General features: G+C 36.2%; 1 protein-coding gene across 9 annotated transcripts in view; it reads left to right on the top strand.

Moving 5' to 3' along the window:
* The window catches only part of dnmt3aa (DNA (cytosine-5-)-methyltransferase 3 alpha a), a 64060-nt gene that overhangs the window by 30333 nt on the left and 12176 nt on the right, over positions 1–21551 (top strand). For 4 of the 9 annotated variants that reach the window (XM_051873948.1, XM_051873947.1, XM_051873945.1 and 1 more), the window contains 16 exons: positions 9117–9350; positions 10519–10677; positions 10755–10862; positions 11056–11212; positions 12378–12527; positions 12621–12665; positions 12992–13071; positions 13158–13270; positions 14252–14435; positions 15448–15532; positions 17804–17949; positions 18043–18133; positions 18941–19089; positions 20165–20268; positions 20345–20414; positions 21248–21366. In XM_051873948.1, coding sequence (XP_051729908.1) covers positions 9117–9350; positions 10519–10677; positions 10755–10862; positions 11056–11212; positions 12378–12527; positions 12621–12665; positions 12992–13071; positions 13158–13270; positions 14252–14435; positions 15448–15532; positions 17804–17949; positions 18043–18133; positions 18941–19089; positions 20165–20268; positions 20345–20414; positions 21248–21366 — 1994 coding nt within the window. Of the gene's footprint in view, positions 1–9116; positions 9351–10518; positions 10678–10754; positions 10863–11055; positions 11213–12377; positions 12528–12620; positions 12666–12991; positions 13072–13157; positions 13271–14251; positions 14436–15447; positions 15533–17803; positions 17950–18042; positions 18134–18940; positions 19090–20164; positions 20269–20344; positions 20415–20723; positions 20861–21247; positions 21367–21551 lie in introns of all 9 variants that reach the window. The other 5 variants (XR_007926724.1, XR_007926723.1, XM_051873949.1 and 2 more) reach the window with 3 other exon arrangements.

Below are 21551 nucleotides of genomic sequence, written 5' to 3'. Positions count from 1 at the left end.
AACATGGAACATTCCTTTAGAGACAAAGAGGGAAAGTTTTGAATCGCTGCTGTTGAAGATTGAGATGAGTTGAGTTAAAGATGGAAAACTCACATCCTTCAGTCTAAGGTGCTGAATGATACAAATGAGTGTGTTTATGAGGAATGGAAAACAATTTAGTAACATGTTGAGAGGTACAGATCCAAAACTTGAGTTGAATGCATACTGTTCTGGTGTGTGTGTGTGTGTGTGTGTGTGTGTGTGTGTGTGTGTGTGTGTGTGTTTTGTCCAGTGAAGTGAGCGGAAAGTGAACATCAGTGGAAAGTCAGTTGGGTTGGGTTCACTAAAACACTGTCTACTTGCCTCACAGCCGTGTGTGTGTGTGTGTGTGTGTGTGTGTGTGTGAGAAAGAGAGAGAGAGAATGAGTGTTTGTAGTAGTAGAGTGCTTGGCCACATTGTGAGGCCCTGTTTCCTGTAGAGGTGAGTGCTGTGCAAGTGTGTTGAACAGAGCGAACTCAAACCAGCTCTGAAGTTACTGATATATATTTTAGTTCTGTGTTATGGTTTTATTTGTTTAGCATTGACTTCCCATTCAAATAAGACTCAATCATGGAAGTAGTATGTTTTATATAGTTTTTTGCATTCAGTGTTGACAGGAATGGTTTATATATTTACTAGGGGTGTAATGGTACACAAAACTGACGGTTCGGTACATACCTCAGTTTTGAAGTCACGACTCTATAATAATCAACACTGAAATAACAAATTGTATGCAAACATGTAAATTGCACAATAAGGCATTTTTTGCATTAACTTCTAAATCTAATTATAAAATTATGTTTTACTCTAGTTCATTGTTGAAATAACCATTTACACAATGGCTGTCATTTTCATGAGAGATTTAAACGTACATTAAATAATCAAGACGTCACTACCAGGTTCAGTAAAATAACGAATATATAGGCTAATATAGTGCATATATTTAGCGAAAGAGTTTATTTCTCTAGCGAACTAATAAGCTGTGGACACTGAATGACTAGCCTGAGGTAAATGTAATACTATGTGACATTACAAGCTGTTTTATTGACATCTTTCCGCCGTTGAGCACTGGTAGAGCATCAAACGGCATTTTTTGTTTGAATTTCGTGATAAAACGGACAGAATTTGAAAGGTGATGCTTTGTTTCTTATCAAAAGTAAAAACCACAGAGCTTATTGCGATTATTGGTGGTTAATGGTGGATAGGTTACAACACTCTATTCATTGTGTACACATGCGTACAGAACCGTAAGCCATGTAACGAAAATTCATGGGACGAATACGAATACTAATATTTACATATTTATTCAAACAGATTTATCAGTTATTTCACTAACAAACCAAAACTCTGGGTGGCCCTTTAGTATGCCGTAAGACTGAAACTATTCTTATAGTATAGTACAACCATCTTTATGACAATAATTCTGCTGTCTAAGTACTTGTGTTTGGATTTCACTCCACAGAAAGCTCCTCGGATTTACTCTGAATCATAAATAAACACTTAAGTGTGAAATATTTCAGCTAATTTGATCATTCTTTCAGCAACCAATTAGAGAATAGTGCTCTTAGCTTTGTTTTAACCATGTTATGCGTACCTGGTAATGGGTAATTTTAGTTATAATGCTCAAAACAACCCTAGCAACTAGATAACAAAGGTCGGTTTATGTCATGCGGTATTAAAGTGTGTGTTTATCCGGGGCCGCGGGGGTTTTCAGGGGCTGCCGTGTCCTCGGCTCACCCAGCGAGGACTGTTTCTCTCGGATTGGGGAGACTCCGCCCACTGCAGCCTCTGGATCTCATCAAACTCTGGCGCAGCGCTTCTACGTCGCTTCACCAAGACTTGATTACAAACATGTGTGTGTGTGTTTGAGAGAATCACACATGGTGTGTGAAGCGGTTTAGTTTATGTAGACACTATAAAGAATAATGTAATTATTTGCAATAGTGTTTTTCATTTGTTTTCTTAAAGAGTTTCCTTTCTGTGTGTGTGTGTGTGTGTGTGTGTGTCTCTTTCATTCATTCAAGGGTCATAAATTGTGGCTTAATTGAACCTTCCTGTCTTTCTCAGTTCCAATGACAGTCAAAACGTTTAGTAAAATTCCTTGCAGCAAAGGAATCACACAATAACAAATCTAATCCTGCGCAAACATACTCTCTCTTTTCTCTCTTTTCTCTGGTCTGCGCTCCGCTCTCGTTCAGGTTTTGTGGCGGACGCCCTCCTGGCCGGTATTTGCAAACCCTCTGTGACCAATCAGCATTTAGTCACGTGACCCACGATTCCTAAACAAAGACATTGTGCGTGTGTCTCCCCCCACTTTCTGCTTTAAATGTGTCTTTTTGCCTGCATACACACATGTACACACACACACAGCTACCTGAGAGGGACTGGCGATCAGACACAGCAGCGTGTGTGGGTACGTGTGCACTGTGTGGAAAAGACACATTTACTGATGTGTGTGTGTGTGTGTATGTGTGTTTAGCAGTGGATGAAGGTAGAAAATGCTGACTTGGTTGATTGCATTAGTGTGTATGTGTGTGTGTGTGTGTCACTTTAAAGCAAACACAAGAGCCCTAGCTCTGTAGCTTTATAAAGCCATGCCTGCTTACTGCTTCCTGCAGTGCATACTGTGCAGTATATACTATGTACTGCAAATTATTTTTTTAAAAATAGGAAGTGCAACATTATGCAGCTGATTATGCTAAATAATTGTATGTTTTTGTGCATGGAAATACATAGTTATTTTGCATTTTTAATGTCATTTTGTTTTAAAAAGTCTTGCATTTTGACAGTGCGATCAAATAAGTCGAAGATCACAGTTGTTTCAATTCAGTCATCACAGTATAAAAGCCAAGTCAAATGCATTGCATTGTGGGATATAGTGTAGTATGCATACTTTGGCAAATGTAGTAGGTCATTTGGGTATTCCATGCAAAAAATTGCATACTGTGTGTGCACAGTATGCACACTGCATACTTAAGAAATGGTACTAGTATTATGCTTTTGTCAACATAGAGTGAAAGATTGGCCATTAGAGTGCAATATAGATCTGTCTACGCTGGATGCTTTTCTTCTTTTTCTTCCGTATGTTTGAGTCTCAAACTGATGCATTTTATTCATTTTTGAATGGCATTGATGGTCACTTTGAACTGAAAAGGTTTCCATTTTCAGTGTTTGTGTGTGAGGAATTTGACTAAATTCTTACACCATTATGTGATAAAGCAAGGTTTCTCAAACTGTGGTTCGTGAGGGAAATGCAGGGGGTTTGTGAGTTTCAGGAGTCATAAAAATGTAAAATAAAAAAATATATTTTTAAAGTAAAAACAATCAAAATGAAAATGTAGTATAAATTTTTTTCCCCTGCATGTTATGTTACCATTATAAATGCGGGAGTGTTGTTAAATTATTGAAAAATTCTTTTAATGCCCCTTTTACATGATGTAATATTAGTCTCTGGTGTCCCCAGAATGTGTCCGTGAAGTTTCAGCTCAAAATACCCCACAGATCATTTATTATAGCTTGTCAAATTTGCCCTTATTTGGGTGTGAGCAAAAACACACCGTTTTTGTGTGTGTCCCTTTAAATGCAAATGAGCTGCTGCTCCCGGCCCCCTTTCCAGAAGAGGGCGGAGCTTTAACAGCTCATGCTTTGGTTGCTCAACAACAACAAAGCTGGAGAATCTCACACAGCTGAAATGGCAATTGTCAGTAACGGTGTTTGTGTAAATTTTGGGATTTGTGATGTCACCAACCCGGGAAGAAGCTCGTTGTAGTCCCTACCAGCCATGTGTTGTAGTCCTTAAAAAGTGATTTCTGTAAAAGAAATCTCCCTTTGCACTGAACTTTGAGCGTCGTAACTTTGCAGATGTTGCTTATGCTCAAACAGCAACATTATGTTAAAAAAGTGAAATCATAAACAAAGACCCCTTTAAAATCTTGGGGAATCCCTGAAATAAAGCAACAAATTATACACCACTGATGTTTTGTCAGTTACTGGGTGTGTATTTCTGTCATGTTGCACTGGGTACCATGAGATCGTATTGGTCCAAAATCTGTATATTAGCTGTATATTAAACATCACATTTTTTTCTGATTGGCTTTGAATTAGTTGTCGCTGGAAACGTATTACATTGCATCTGGTTAGGACACTGTGTAATACTTGTTCGGTGTATTTTAGGCCTGTGCCAATACAATCATATATTGGTACATTGTGATTTATTAGGACCCTTTTGGAATTGCTCTGTTTTTTCTTCATTGTATTGCATTGATCGTTCTAGAGACATATGACATGTATTTGTATGAACACTACCGTTCAAAAGTTTGGGGTCAGTAAGATTTTGAAGAAAAAAAATAGTGCTTTTATTCAGCAAGGATGTATTTTAATGTTACAAAAGATTACTATCTCAAATAAATGCTGTTCTGCTGAACCTTCTATTCATCAAAGGATCATGGTTTCCACAAAAATGTGAAGCAGCACAACTGTTTTCAACATTGAGAATAATCAGAAATGTTTCTTGAGCAGCAAATCATCATATTAGAATGATTTCTGAAGGATCATGTGACACTGAAGACTGGAGTAATGATGCTGAAAATTCAGCTTTGATCACAGGAATAAATTACATCTTAAAATATATTCACATAGAAAACAGTTATTTTCAATTGTAAAAATATTTCAGAATTTTACTGTTTTTACTGTATTTTTGATCAAATAAATGCAGTCTTGGTGAGCAGAAGAGACTTCTTTTTAAAACATTAAAAAATATTACCAACCCCAAACCTTGTTTGATAAAGTGTCTGAATGCTTTACCAATAGGAGTGACATTTGTATAGAAATGAGCCTGAGAGACTTTAGGGTCACAGTGAGGTTGGGGTCAGAGGTCCTCCACGCCGGGGTCACGATCATAAAGCTCTCAGCTCTTGAAACTTGTCGTAAAGCCAAGGGTCATCACAAAGTCCGAGGGGTCAGAGGGCATGTTCAGGTCATAGTGGGAGATGTTCACACACTTTTCATGAGAAGTTTGCAAAAGATTTCTACTTGTAGGCACACAGAAAGACTTGCCATTTATAGAGTGCCAGTGAAGTTTTTTGGGAAGCTGCAGCAGGAAATTAGGTAATCTGTTTAGACCGCATTTCCCAGGGTGCACTGGGCCGTTTGCCAGGGGCTGCTGGGTAACCACCAACACAACCACTATAACGTCATGGAGACACGACTGGAAGAGGATAGACAATCTGCCTCAGATAGTAGCTCTCTTCCAAAACCTAGTGAGCTGCAGTATTTTAAGGCATCATAGGTGCATTCGGTTCGAATGAAGGCGGTTCCAAAAGGTAGGCGGCAACTTTATGCTGCCTTCTGAAATTTTGTCCAAATTCTAAGGCATCATCGCATGTATTCATCACGAATGATGCGATCCCAGAATGCATTGCTCTGTGAAAATTTCTGATTGAAAAAAACAAATTATTTTACCCAATATTTGTGTGTTTATGTATCATGATTATGTTATGTTTCCAGAATGCTAACGTCAAACTCTCTTGTAACAGACATTATGAGGAGGAGACAGAACAAGCGCATAAAAATGAATGAGATAAATCATAATGCTCATTATGACGGCTGTAGCAATCGTTAAGAGCAAATCATCTTTTTGATAAAGATATCACCCATTTTGTTTATTGTACAAAAACTTCTAGCTAATGTTTTGATGGTGATAGAGAAGTAAATATAGCATTGCTTTTAGATATTATTGCTAATTATTTTAAATACACTACACTACTATTTTTTAAAATGTTTTTGAAAGATGTCACCAACGCTGCATTTATTTGATCAAAAATTCAGTAAAAATTGTGAAATATTATTACAATTTAAAATAATTGTTTTCTATTTGAATATATATTAAAATTACATTTATTCCTGTGATTCAAAGCTGAATTTTCAGCATCATTACTCCAGTCTTCAGTGTCACATGATCTTTCAGAAATCATTCTAATACGCTAATTTGCTACTCAAGAAATATTTCTTCTTATTATCAATATTGAAGTTGCTGCTTAATATTTTTGAGAAAACCATAATGCATTTTTAAAATCTTTTGCAACATTATAAATATCCTTATTGTCACTTGTGATCAATTTAATGCATTCTTGCTGAATAAAAGTTTTAATTTCTTTCCAAAAGCTGCAAGGCCGTTCATTAGGATTTGAGCTAGTGTGTGTGTTCATGTTCTTGAACTTGAATTTGTAAAGCTAATTATAATCATATATAATCAGCAGTACTTCCAGAACACACACACACATCTCTCAAGAGTACAGATGAATATAACGACACACATTTGCATTTGTGATTATTTATTCTTTTGATTGTGCTTTGTGATCAGATCACCAAACTATATGCATCATGTTTAAACCTTTTTTTAGGGCTGAGCACCTGAGATGTCTTGCTCCATCCCTCACATGGAAAAAATAGTGTGTGAAGGACTGCACTTTTTTGGAGTTTATGTGTCTCCATTGACCCGTCAAACAGACCTGTCTTTCTGTATTTTAGTGTCTCTGTGTTTTTGTGTGATTAGCTACTCTGTGGTTGGCCATTTAGTGGGGTTAAAGGTCAAATGAGGCACTTATGACCTTCCTGCAAAAGGTTATACAAGAGGAACCAACAGCTGCTCAAAGAAATCAAAGTTTCACTCTCACATACAGTATAGTTACAAAAGAAGCCTAAGCATCGAGAACGAAACTGCGTAAAGTTCTGCAGCATCATGTGTAAGTGGAGTTTTTTTTGGTATGTCGGGATGCTCAAATGGACAGAGCAATGTTTTGAATAAACTTTTTAGGGACATTTACATATAAATGGTTTATTTTTAGTCGTTTAGCGGGGGTATGAGAAAGTATTTTAACATTTAACAATGAAAAATGGCTAGTGGAAACAGTTGAGATATTAAAGAGATCTCGTTTGTAGTTTTCCTTTCCTGCATCAGTGGTGCTGGATCTGTAATGTTGTTTTCGAAGTCATGGGAATCTTGTTGACATCATCAGATAGATCAGAATCTGTCTGCCTCCTTCCAAACCCACAGTATTTCTTCAAATCTGCACAAAATGATTCTTGACTAGACATACACTGCCATTGAAAGGTTTGGGGTTAGTAAAATTCAGTAAGGATGCATTAAATTGACATTGAAGTGACAGCAAAGACATTTATAATGTTACAGAAGATTTCTGTTTCAAATAAATGCTGCTCTTTTAAACTTTCTGTTCTTTAAAGAATCCTGAAACAAATGCATCACAGTTTCCTCAAAAATATTAAGGAGCACAACTGTTTCAACATTGATATTCAGTGTTGGGGAAAGTTACTTTTAAAAGTAATGCATCACAATATTGAATTACTCCCTAAAAAAGTAACTAATTGAGTTACTTAGTTACATTTTAAGGAAATTAATACATTACATTTGCGTTACTTTTTTCTCATCTGGGCTGGGCTGTTTGTTTGTTTTATCACATCAAAAAAGTTCTAATTTTGGCAAATATAAAGGCCTTTTCAGACTATGGGCCCTATCATACACCTGCGACGTATATACAATGCGGCGCGACGCAAGTGTTTTTTTGCTAGTTTTAGCCCGACGCAGTTATCATTTTCACGTCCTACGCCACGTCGTTTAAATAGCAAATGCATTTGCGCCCATTTGTGTGCCCATGGGGGTGCTGGTCTGAAAACGAGGTGTGTTCAGGTGCATTGTTGGCGCATTGCTATTTTGAGGCAACTGAAAATGACTGCACCATTGACCAACTGAAACATGGTCTAAAGTCAATGACGCAATTTTTTTTTTTTGTTATTTAAAGGGCGCGTTAGTAATAACATTAAGAGAATAGGGACAACCCTTCTAGACCATGCGGCGGGCGTGTCGACCATTTTTCCCGTCGTTAAACTAGCAAAAGTGGATTTGGACATGCCCTAAGTGCACTTGCTCTGTGCTCTTTAGACCATGCGCTTAGATCGCTGTAAAATAGGGCCCCAAAAGTGAAATGAAGAAGCCTCAGGCTGAAGGAAATGCAAATTCACGCCTGTACAGTAAAGGGCGCAGCTCAAACAAACAAGTCTTTCAGCTGTGCTGACATTCTGGAATACAGAAGAATAGGACGCAGGAGAAGTAAATGAGTAAATGTATGCTCACATTTAGTCTAGAACTAGTCTTGAATAACCATCATGTTCACACAACGCCTCTGCCGATTTCTCTCAACATGGCGACAAGAGAGCTGTCAGCCAATAAATTGGAAAACAAAGTAATTTGTTACTTTTTTGAAAAAGTAACTCAAATATTTTGTTGTAAATTTAAAAGTAATGCGTTACTTTACTAGTTGCTTGAAAAAAGTAATCTGATTACATAACTTGCGTTACTTGTAATGTGTTACCCCCAAACTGTTGATAATGATAAGAAATGTTTCTTGAGCAGCAAATCAGCATATTAGAATGATTTCTGAAGGATCATGTGACACTGATGCTGAAAATTCAGCTTTGAATCACAGGAATAAATTACATTTTAACATATATTCAAATAGAAAACAGTTCTTTTCACAATATTACTGTTTTTAGTGTATTGTAAAACATTCAGTTTTATTGACCCCAAACTTTTGAATGGTAGTGTAACTCGGCATGCTTTTGCGATTAAAAAAAACTATAGAAACAAAGATGATAAAGATGCATATCCACTCAGAATCATCATGCGTGTAAACAGAAGTATGAATAAAGCAGTTCTGTGAACAGTCTGAACTGTTGGATTTCTACTGTCCATGTAAACACGCATTTATTTCAAAAACGCCAGTAATTCTGGAGATTTCATAAGTCTAATACACACAAAGAGACATCCTGTCTCCTGTTAGCTGAGAGTTTGTCCTCACATGACAGTAAAAACCTGTAGGCTACATTTCCACAGTGATTTCAAATCAATATTTACCTAAACACATACACACAATCTAGTCTGTTGTCTTGCTGGCAAAAGAAGTTTACAAAAAAACGTGTCTGCTTTTGATTTGCAAGCAATGTGAGTAAAAATCCCTGTGCGTTTGTGTCTGTATTTCACCTTGTTTTGACCGCATGTGTTTGTTGTTTCCATGTCTTTAAGGAGGAGAAGGCCCATCTGGTGCCCACCATGAGTGACACAATGGACGACCAATCAGCAGTGAGTTCTCAGAAGGAGGAGGAGGAGCCAGCCATCAACCTCCCATCCACACCTACACCTCAGCAGCAGCACACTGACCCCGCCTCCCCAACGGTTGCCACGACGCCTGAGGCGCCTCCTGTCGCCTGCGGTAACAAAGTGATGACAAGGTCCTCAGAGATGGATCAGGAATATGAGGTGAATATCTGTCCTGATCCATCACTCATAATAATAATGGTTCTTCATTGGTTGTTTACAGCACTTTGAATAGGGTAGTCTTTGGTGCTCCATGACTTTAAAACAAAACAAAACAAATGTTTTTAGTTCAGTTTTATTAGATATGCAAGTTATACTATTATCTAACATGAAATTGAAAATAGGTTGATTTAAACATTGAATGTCTGCAAACTAAGGCTGGACAAATTAATAAGTTAATTTCTGTAATGTTAAAAAACGCCTTTGTTTTTTTCCACACTTTCTTTGGCTTCATACTTCATAAATAATACATGCATTTATCAGGATAAAATGTTGCTATTAAACTAATATCATTTACAATATACTTCATTTATGCTTCATTTACTTCATCTTCATTAATTTGAGAATTTAATGCTTAAATATATTTGATTAATATAAATGAACAAACAGTACAATATTATTATTACTGATTATTTCTTATTTTCCTTAATATTTAGTATTATTACAAATTATTTCTTAATAATATTTTTATTTAATAGTAATCATAATAAAAAATATTATATATATACATATATTAATAAAACAATATTTAAAATATACATTTATTATTTATATATTTATTATATATTATAAAATATATATTTTTTATTTTATATAATATTTTATTGAATGTGTCAAAAACAGTGGGCATGTGGTTTATGAAAAAAGTTGCCATTAAACAAATATTATTTAAAATATACTTCATTTATGTTGATTGATTCTACATTTGTTTGAGGATTTAATTCTTAAATATATTTATTATGATTAATATACATTAACAAAAAGGACAATAGTATTAGTACAGATTATTTTTTATTCTCTTTAATATTTTTATTTAATAATAATATTGATAATAATCACACAAAATCATATTTATTATTATTAATATATATACTTATATTGAATGGGTCAAAAACAGTGGGAACATTACTTATGAAAAGTTGCCATTAAACAAATATTACCTAAAATGTGCTTTATTTATGTTGATTCTACGTTAGTTTGTGAATTCAATTCAGTTTCAGGATTTTGTTTGCTATTTGTGGCCTTAAAGCCTCTAAGACTGAGTTATATTTGACCTGCAGCATGTGAGGTTCAACTGAAGCTGATACTTGTTTTGTGTATGTTTTCTCAGGATGGCCGTGGGTTCGGGATCGGAGAGCTCATCTGGGGAAAGTTACGGGGATTCTCCTGGTGGCCCGGCCGGATCGTGTCGTGGTGGATGACGGGTCGCAGTCGGGCCGCTGAAGGAACCCGCTGGGTCATGTGGTTTGGAGATGGCAAATTCTCAGTGGTGAGTCAGTCGACCAATCAGGATCCTTCATGAGTGCTTATAACAGACATTATAGTGAACATCCCTCCCTCTTTCAGGTGTGTGTGGAAAAGCTGTTGCCCTTGAGTACATTTTGCACATCTTTTCATCAGCCCACCTACAACAAACAACCCATGTACAGAAAAGCCATCTATGAAGTTTTACAGGCAAGTCATGCACAAACTAACATGATATTTCTCCATCATGTGTTGTTGATGCAGTGATTTACTAACTGATGTCTCTGACTAAACTATATCTTAATCAAGTATATAGTGTGTGTAAAGTATTTATGGATTTAAATACATATATAGATCTGCATGTGTGTATTTTCTCATGTTGTTTCTGTGGATCTCTGTACAGACGGCGAGTACGCGTGCAGGTAAACCGTTCCCTGTATGTGTGTCCACCGATGACTCAGACTCGGTGAAGGGTGTAGAACTGCAGACGCGACAGATGATTGAATGGGCCAGCGCTGGGTTCCTCCCCTCCGGTGCCAAAGGCCTGGAGCCGCCACCAGGTGCTGTCTAATTTCATTTATTTATAGTTTACTGTTATTTATTATTTATCGTTATAATTAATTACTACTATTACAAATATTATTATACAAGTTATACATATCAATATGAAGAAAATACTTTTGTATTTTATTATTTTTTATTGTTTTAATTTATTATTGTTAATAAATAATATTATTGTTTTTATTATTTATTACATTTATTGTATGTTTTATTTTAATTAATGATATTTATTTTATTTTGATTAAATATATTATTTTATTATTTATTATATTTTATGTTTATTAAATATTTTTATTTTAATTACAAATGTAAAAAAATACATTTTATTTTGATTAATTTAATTTATATTTTTTATTTATTGTATTGCTCAGATTATTTTATTTTTATTAATTTATTACTGTTTTTTATTATTTATTATATTTATGTTGTATTTTAATTATATTAATATTTATTTTATTTTGATTAAGTTATTATTGTGTTTTTGTTATATTTATTATGTTTTATTTTAATTAATGATATTTATTTTTATTTTTATTTAATTATTTAATCATTTTATTATTATTTTATTTTTATTAATTTATTTTTTGTTTTTATTATTTATTATATTTTATTATATTTATGTTTTATTTTAATGATATTAATATTTATTTTATTTTGATTAAGTTATTATTGTGTTTTTGTTATATTTATTATGTTTTATTTTAATTAATGATATTTATTTTTATTTTTATTCAATTATTTTATCATTTTATTATTTATTATGTTTTGTTATATTTATTATATATTTTTATTTTAATTAAAAAAAAAATTCAATTTTAGTTATTTTATTTTGATTAATTTCATTTATAATTTTTTTATTTACTGTATTGCTCAAATTATTTTTTGGACAGCATAGACCTGATAATTTGGCCTTGTAAGAATCTGATGATAAATGATTGATTCATTGAAAGAATCTGAGCACAGTTTGAGACATTGATGAGATCTCTTCTGAAACTGTGGAGGAGACAGATTTCAAATTACTGGTCTCTTATTCTAGATACAAACATCTGAGAAGCCAAAGACTTTCGATTTACAGTAAATCTCATTGCTATCTTAGAGAAACAGTTGAGATATTAGAGACACTGCATTTGTGAGCGTATTTGTGTGTGTGTGTGTGTTCTCTAGCGGAGCGGAATCCTTATACTGAGGTGTATCCAGAGATGTGGGTGGAGCCTGAGGCTGCTGCGTACACAGCTCCGCCCCCTGCCAAGAAACCCAGGAAGAACAGTGTTGAGAAACCCAAAATTAAAGAGATTATAGATGAAGGAACCCGAGGTATCACAAACACACACACATGTGCCAAAACAAACTATCTTCACATTTCACATGAACCGCAGCGATTGTTAATGCGTGTTTTGTTTTCCTCAGAGAGACTCGTGTATGAAGTCAGACAGAAGTGTCGCAATCTAGAAGGTGAGTTTGCTGTGGAATGTGACCTTTGACCCCTAGGTGTTTGCTCTTTCTAAAAGAAACTCACCTGAAACATAACATCCAGTTTAGTGAGACTGTTTAGCATCATCAATACTTTGCTTCTACATCAAAATAATTCTCTATGCAACGAATCTTCACAATGTGTGAGTGCCAGTTTGTGTGCTAGAAGTATATATTTTGGCAAATATAGTAGGTCAGAGTGTCATAGGACAAAATGTGCATACTGTGAATAATATGCAAACAGCATAAATAATAAGGTACAGTATCCTGCTATTCCAAACATCATCACGGAGTCGTTTTGTGTGCAGATATCTGTATTTCCTGTGGAAGTCAGAACGTATCACTTGAACATCCTCTGTTTATTGGAGCCATGTGCCAGAGCTGCAAGGTATACACATGCACACATTTCCACCTGTCAATCATGCCCGTTCTGAATTCTGATTGGTGCTGAGGTGGTGTTCTGTTCCCCTGCAGAACTGTTTCCTGGAGTGCGCGTATCAGTACGACGATGACGGTTATCAGTCGTACTGCACCATCTGCTGTGGAGGAAGAGAAGTGCTCATGTGCGGGAACAACAACTGCTGCAGGTGTGTATGTAGGTTTTTTCCCTATTGTGATGTAGTTTCCGAGTGAAATGGCTTCTCGAACAAGAAAAAATGTAAGGTGGGACTTGATTTTGCCCCATCAGAAATTGATTGGATTGTTGAATGGTTGTGGTTTGCTATTGGTCAATCTCATGTGATTGACAGGTTGTCCCGCCCTCGCACCAGTAAATACGGCATCAGCGGAGAGATGAGATGTCGCTGCAATAGGGAGGGGAAGTTTTTTGATTAAAGATTATGAGGGCACATTAATTAAAAAAAAAAAAAATAATGATGTGTGCAGATAAGTAATGTATAATAAATACTGCAATATAAAAAAGAAAAAATATTTAAGTTTGAATAGCAATGCCAGTAAAACCGTAGATATACAGTCAAACCAAAATTTATTCAGACACCTTGAACATTTCATTCATTAATACAGTTTATTCACTATAGTTTAAAAAATGACAAGATCTCAGAGTTCAACTGTGTCAGAAAATATTAATCTTAATTATGTCAGATAACACTTAAGCAATTGTCAGGTCAAAGTGTCTGAATAATTTTTGGTTCCAAATTTTTATCAATATTTTTGGGTATAATATGTCACAGTTTATTTTGCTATCCTCACTTACATAAATGGACTAGTGTCCTGCACCCACTAGTAAAAATATACCAAAAATATCAAAAATGTCTGAATAATTTTTAGTTTGACTGTATATGGGCACAATATGTGTCACATGACTAAACATGCATCATAATTTTTGAATACCTCCGTTTTCACAGTCCACATTACAGTGCGAAAACAGTTTTCACATATATCGATTTGGGAGAGCGTCTTCAAAAGCTCAATTTTCGCTGGACAAAAATGCCATCTCAGTGTGTAAGAAAAGTCAAAACATGGAGAAAAATGTGTTTTCAAATGTATCTGGATTAATGTAGACAGCCTGAGAGAGATCTGTGCAAATTGACTTGTGTGCGTTTGTGTAGGTGTTTCTGTGTGGAGTGTGTAGATCTGTTAGTCGGGGCCGGTTCGGCACAGGCCGCTATCCGTGAAGACCCCTGGAACTGCTACATGTGCTGCAGCAGGAACGTCTTCGGCCTTCTGAGGCGCAGAGACGACTGGACCTCACGACTGCAGCTGTTCTTCGCCAACAACCACGACCAGGACTTTGTGAGTTGATCTAGTTTTGAGCAGTTTGGCAACTTTGACATTTCATAAAATAAGTCAAGTGATCTTTATTTTTATAGTGCTTTATACAATACAGATTGTTTCAAAGCAGCGTAACAGTATGATATCAGATATGAGACAAATTCAAATTCTGTTGTAAAGCAGCTCTAAAAAGACCGTATACGGACCCTAAAGGGACCTTCGCAAAAATAAAATATATAGACTTTCGTGTGCACACGAGAAACTTTTCATGTGCGCACAGGAATTTTTTTCGTGCTCACACATTACAATTTTCAGTTTATGTATACTATAACTTACTGCCCTAACAAAAGGCAAATTTTTAGCACTTTTTACTGTTTTTTTTATGGACCCTTGAACCTGGCAAATAGGACAATTGTGCAGTCAGCCCATTCTATGGTACGGTTTCTCACCGCCACAGAGGATGCGTTAAAGCGGACATAAAGCCGTGAAATTAGAGGTATACTGCCCTAACACAAAGGCAAATTTTGAGCAAATAGATCTTTTACTAATTCATGCGCATCCATACTCTCGTTTTCTCCGTAGTAAAATGGCAGTGACACACAAAGGAAATATGTTATAGTATGCATACTATACAATTACATAATTGTGACGCATAAGCACACAAAAAATCCTGTGCACACACAATAGTTTCTTGTGAGGACCCAAAAGTTTCTCATGTGTATGCGAAAGCCTGTATATTTTTTATTTTTGCAAAGGTCCCATTAGGGCATCAGTACTATAGTGTTATTATTCAGCTCAAGTCAGTTCAGTGTCGATGTTGCAAAAATTCATCAATTATAACATGAAATCAATTCAGCTTTAAAGCAGCTCTACAGAAGACAATGGTGTCATTATTCAGCTCAATTTAGTTAAAGTTTTGTTCTCATCATTCATTCAAATTGATAATAATACTGAATATTGAGTCTTCTAAATAACTTAAGTGAACACAAATGGAAGTTAAAAAATCAACATCTGTTCATCTCTTCCCTCTCAGGAACCACCAAGGTTGTATTCTCCAGTAGCGGCTGAGAAGAGGCAGCCAATCAGAGTGCTTTCTTTATTTGATGGCATCGCTACAGGTGAGATCACACCTGATGACCTCAACCGTTACTGCACGGGAGACGTGTTTTTAGGGGCTGTGTATACAACACCGTTTTCAACTAAAAACGGAAAACTTTTTATGCATTTGCATTTATGTGACAATAGCGTTTTGGGGGCCTGAAAACAAACTTTTGAAATGTTTTTGAAAATAATATTGTTATTATCGGCGTGTAAACAACAAAAACACAGTGAAAACTGTGACGGCATGCACATGCGTATTACGTGTAGAGATCGACCAATATATCGGTTTAGCGATATTTCCCCCGATATTTAAGCATTTTACCATAATCGGTTATCGGTTTTGTTATATTGGATTTACCAATAAACGCCGCCATCTTGTGGGTGTTTTGAGAATTGCGCACAGGATCGCCATTACAGTGCATCTGAGGGGAGACGAGACAATGGCGTGCACAGGTTAAGTATACTTACCTGCTCTGCTGTAATTAGTAAACTTTATTTAACATAACAGCCATTAATGCACAAATTAGATGTGTTACATAAATGCCTGAAATCTAGCTAGTTTAAGAAATAGAGACAAGCTCATGAAGTCACGTAAGATAATCTGTCAAGTCCTGTCCAAATAAAGATGTAACTTTGCATGGATTAAATAATACAGCCATGAATGTTGGAAATAAAAGCGCTGAATTTAATTCTCTCTCTGTTGTATTGGTATCGGTTCTAAAAAATGAATATCGGCCGATCGCTACGTGTTTAGTCTACAGACATCGTTTGGCGCGAGTGCTCTGTAAAAGAATGCGTATGTGTGCAGACGTGTAGTCTTTCGCTACAAAGTGACATCGCTGACTACTGGCCTGGCATGCTTAATACAGCGTTTTAGTCTTTTTCGTGGATCCGCGTGAACAGGTGTCTTTTTGATAAAGTTGTCATCTGTACAAAGAAAAAAACTTTGTCATGTAAACATACCCTTATGCTGCTTTTCCACTGCATGGTACGGCTCGATATGGAATGATACGGCTCGCTTAAATAGTACCACCTCGGTTGAGGTTCCAAGCATGCCGTACCGATACTAAATGTGACGTGTAAACACTGCAGATCACTGATTGGTCACTACCAGCGTCATTGGATTTGAAACACGAGACACCAAAACCTGCTAGATTTAAAGGGTTAGTTCACCCAAAAATGAAAATAATGTCATTAATTACTCACCCTCATGCCGTTCTATACCCGTAAGACCTTCGTTAATCTTCGGAACACAAATTAAGATATTTTTGATGAAATCCGATGGCTCAGTGAGGCCTCTATTGCCAGCAAAGCCACCGAACTTCTCAAGAAGTTCCATAAAGGTACTAAAGATATATTTAAAACAGTTCATGTGAGTTCAGGTTCTACCTTAATATTATAAAGCGACGAGAATACTTTTTGTGCACCAAAAAAACAAAATAACAACTTCTCAACAATATCTAGTGATGGCCGATTTCAAAACACTGCTTCAGAGCTTTACGAATCTTTTGTTTCGAATCAGTGATTCAGATCTCCTATCAAACGGCTAAACTGCTGAAATCATGTGACTTTGGTGCTCCGAACCACTGATTCGATTCGTAAAGCTCCGAAGCAGTGTTTTGAAATAGGCCATCACTAGATATTGTTGAAAAGTCGTTATTTTGTTTTTTTTGGCACACAAATAGTATTCTTGTTGCTTTATAATATTAAGATAGAACCACTGAACTCACATGATCTGTTTTAAATATGTCTTTAGTACCTTTATGGACCTTAAAAGGGTTCAGTGGCTTTGCTCTCAATAGAGGGCTCACTGAGCCATCGGATTTCATCAAAAATATCTTAATTTGTGTTCCGAAGATGAACGAAGGTCTTACGGGTGTGAAACGACATGAGGGTGAGTAATTAATGACAGAATTTTCATTTTTGGGTGAACCCTTTAAATAGTCAGTAACAGCCAGTGCAGTATCATTTGTTCGTGAAACGACTTGCTTTAAATCACGCACAGCTTGAAAAAAGAAATGGCTGTATCGTGGTCAGTAGATGAAGTGCAGACTGATTGGTAGCCGAGGAGCGGATCCACGGCAGTAGAGGTGGCGCAACTATATGATCAGTCTATAATCCCACCCACTTTGAAGCGGTACTAACTGCAGTGGAAAAGCAAGAATGCTGGTACCAACTGACTTCAATAGTATTTTATTATTTTTTTTCATACTATGGCAGTCAATGGGGACCAGCAACTGTTCACGGTGACATTAATATTATAATGATGTCCCTGTTTTTGCTGTCAGGGCTGCTGGTGCTGAAGGATCTGGGTATTCAGGTGGCGCGGTATGTGGCATCAGAGGTGTGTGAAGACTCCATCACGGTGGGGATGGTGCGACACCCGGAAGGGATCATTTATGTGGGCGATGTGAGGAACGTCACACGCAAGCATGTGAGCATATGTCTTTCTCTCTGCCTCGCACTGTCTGTTCTCCTGGACGCACTTCTGATGTCCCTCTCTGTTTGTCGTCACATGTCTCTGTAGATTCAGGAGTGGGGGCCTTTTGATCTTGTGATCGGTGGGAGCCCCTGCAACGATCTGTCCATCGTAAACCCTGCCAGGAAAGGCCTCTACGGTACGACACCCAGTTTGAGATCTATTTCCGGCATCAAAACAAGAATATTTGTGTGTGTGTGTAATTGAGCTGCATGATTCATCTTTAAAAGATTGTGATCTTGATTCAAACACCCATCAATCTTATTCCTAAATGATAATGATTCGGCTGTGTCTGTTAAACATTTGAGTATTATCACAGCAGACATTCAAGTCTGTGTTTGCGCTGTCACTGAGCCAGAGAGAGCAGTTGTCATGTATAGGTATGAACAGCTTCACAAACAGTCTTTCCAACCATTATTTCTGTGTTACAATAATTCGAATGATCACAGAAGTACTGGGATAAAAGTTTATAGATCGGATATAAACACTGATGTCTACGGCAGCAATTAAATAAAGTATATAATATTTTGAAAGCAACTTGATGCTATCAATTACATCATTACACCAGTAAGTGGCGACAAGTGACTGTTAAAAAATGTCTTTGTCATTGAATCATTCAAGATTCATTCAAAAAAGCTGATTCATCCAGTAATGAAACAAGTGAAGTCTTTATGAGCAAGTCATTGAATCATTCATTCAAACCGATAAAAAATTAATTCAAATTAATTACTTTTTTTTTTTTTAAATAGACTGCAGCAATTAACATTTTGTCAGAATCTCTGGTAAATTACATGTTTTGTTTAGTTGTCTATACAGAATCGTGGGACAATCATGATCTGTATTTTAAACCAAAAATTTGTGATTCTCAGTTTATCGAGAATTGTGCAGCTCTGGTGTGTATCGATGCATTTGTGTTGTATTAAGTGTTTGTCCGTGTGATGTGCAGAGGGCACCGGGCGTCTGTTTTTTGAGTTCTACCGGCTGCTTCACGAAGCGCGACCCAAAGACGGAGACGACCGACCGTTCTTCTGGCTGTTTGAAAATGTTGTTGCCATGGGAGTCAGTGACAAAAGGGACATCTCTCGCTTTCTGGAGGTGTGTTTACACTCACACACACACATTCATGCCTAAAGTAATTCATGTGTGGTGTTCATCAGCGCTGCCCTTTTGTGGTTGTGCATGTAACAGTCTATATGTACAGTAGCACAAAATGGATTTGGACAATGAAAAATGTCTGAATTTCGCATCTGATTAACACAAAGTAATGAAATATTTTTATCTTTATTTTCAACATTGATCTATTGTTTTATCATTTAAAACCTTTGTATTGAGGTGGGATACAGTTAACAAAAATGTTTTTAAATCAAACTTTTTTAAATTAAATTTTTCATGTTAGTAGTATTTTTTTTTAAATCTAATCCAGTGACATTCAGGCAATTATCCAAACGCATTTTGGAGTCACTATCTATCTATCTATATAAATGCACAACTGTTTTCATGTTTCACATTGATAATAATCAGAAAAAAATAAAAAAGGTAATTGTGACTTTTTTTCTCACAGAAGCTTTTTTCTCAGAATTGCGAGATATAAACTCACAATTGTGGGATATAAACTCACAATTCTTCAAAACTTGCAGTCGCAATTGCGTGTTATAAAGTCAAAATTGCAAGATAAAGTCACAATTCAGCCTATTTTTCCTCAGAATTGGACTTTATAACTTGCAATTGCGACTTTATATCTCACAATTGCGAGAAATAAAGTCAGAATTGCGAGATAAAAAGTCGCAATTACCGTTTATTTTTATCCAGTAGTGGAAACAAGCTTCCATAGAAATGTTTCTAGAGCAGCAAATCAGCATATTAGAATGATTTCTGAAGGATCATGTGACACTGAAGACTGGAGTAATGATGCTGAAAATTCAGCTTTGATCACAGGAATAAATTACATCTTAAAATATATTCACACAAAAGCCAGTTATTTTAAATTTTAATAATATTTCACAATTTTAGTGTATTTATTGTATTTGTGATCACATAAATGCAGCCTTGGTGAGCAGAAGAAACATACTGAAGGCCTGCAAATACTGTTTAGTCAAACTCATTGACAGTCATTTTGTAAAGAATGCACGTACTGAAATTCCTCATATAATGCTTCTCTCTGTGCGTCCAGTGTAATCCAGTAATGATCGACGCTAAGGAGGTGTCAGCCGCACACAGAGCTCGATACTTCTGGGGCAACTTACCTGGAATGAACCGGTACAATCTACAATATGAGTGAGATTAGCTGCTATTGGTAGCGTTTGACCTACATGTGAAAAATGAGCATCAAAACAAACTCTCTCTCTTTCAGGCCACTGACTGCCATGGCAAATGATAAACTCGACCTGCAAGACTGTCTGGAGCATGGACGCACAGCTAAGGTGTTCATTTTATTATAGTCAAGTCACCTTTATTTATGTAGCGCTTTATACAATGTAGATTGTTTCAAAGCAGCTTTACAGTGATGACAGGAAAATGAGTCAGTGATGCACAGTTCAGTTCAGCTGTACAGCAGCTCTAGGAGAAAATAGTGTCATTGTTCAGCTGAAGTCAGTTCAGTGTTAGTTCAGTTCTGTTGTAAAGATCATCAGTTATTAAATGAGTTCATTTCATCTATAAAGCAGCTCTGCAGAAAACAGTGATCCAGTAGTGTCAGTGCAGTCAAATCAATAATACTGTTTGATATTAAGTGTCCCCGACTAAGCAAGCCAGAGGCGACAGTGGCAAGAACCCAAACTCCATCAGGTGACAGAATGGAGAAAAAAACCTTGGGAAAAACCAGGCTCAGTCGGGAGGCCAGTCCTCCTCTGGCCAACGAAAGAACACGGTGTGATTATGATTATTATACATGAAAAGATCATGATTTCATTATGAATTGTTCAGGACAGTTTGTAATTATTCAGATAATTTGTTATTGATTGTATCCAGACGTAATTTAACATGGAGGTCTGAGTCTTGTTTAGGGCACTTTGAGGCAGAACTTTATATTGTGGTTTGCTTGAGTCGATTATTGATTTTCAGATATTTCAGATTGACGTCCCTAAATGTAGCAAAAAACAAAACAAACAGTGATTGGTTATTGTCCATGTCATTCTTCATTCTTCCTCTCTAAATGGGTTGTTCTTTGCCAATGACAACAGACTAGCTACGTGACACTAGGTTTGGGTGGCCCGACAGGCAAGTGGTTTACTCTCGTACTGGCTTTGTTTTTCAGTTCGGCAAAGTGCGAACCATCACAACTCGCTCAAACTCCATAAAACAGGGCAAAGACCAGCACTATCCCGTCTATATGAACAATAAAGAGGATATCCTGTGGTGCACCGAGATGGAGAGGTGAGGGCGGTCACATGACCTGTGCTTCTAATAATATTTCATCCCAAAGTTGAAAGAAAGTATAAAATAAACATATTTCTATTTGGAGATTTTTTACAGCGTGACATTATTTTCATGACACTTGTGCATATTTCTCCCCAATTCTCATATCCATCCTTTTAAACTGTAAAATACTAGTAAATAAT

This window comes from Ctenopharyngodon idella, chromosome 20, assembly GCF_019924925.1.
Source record: "Ctenopharyngodon idella isolate HZGC_01 chromosome 20, HZGC01, whole genome shotgun sequence".
In the NCBI taxonomy this organism is placed as follows: Eukaryota; Metazoa; Chordata; class Actinopteri; order Cypriniformes; family Xenocyprididae; genus Ctenopharyngodon; species Ctenopharyngodon idella.
This window is presented reverse-complemented; position numbering and strand designations above follow the sequence as displayed.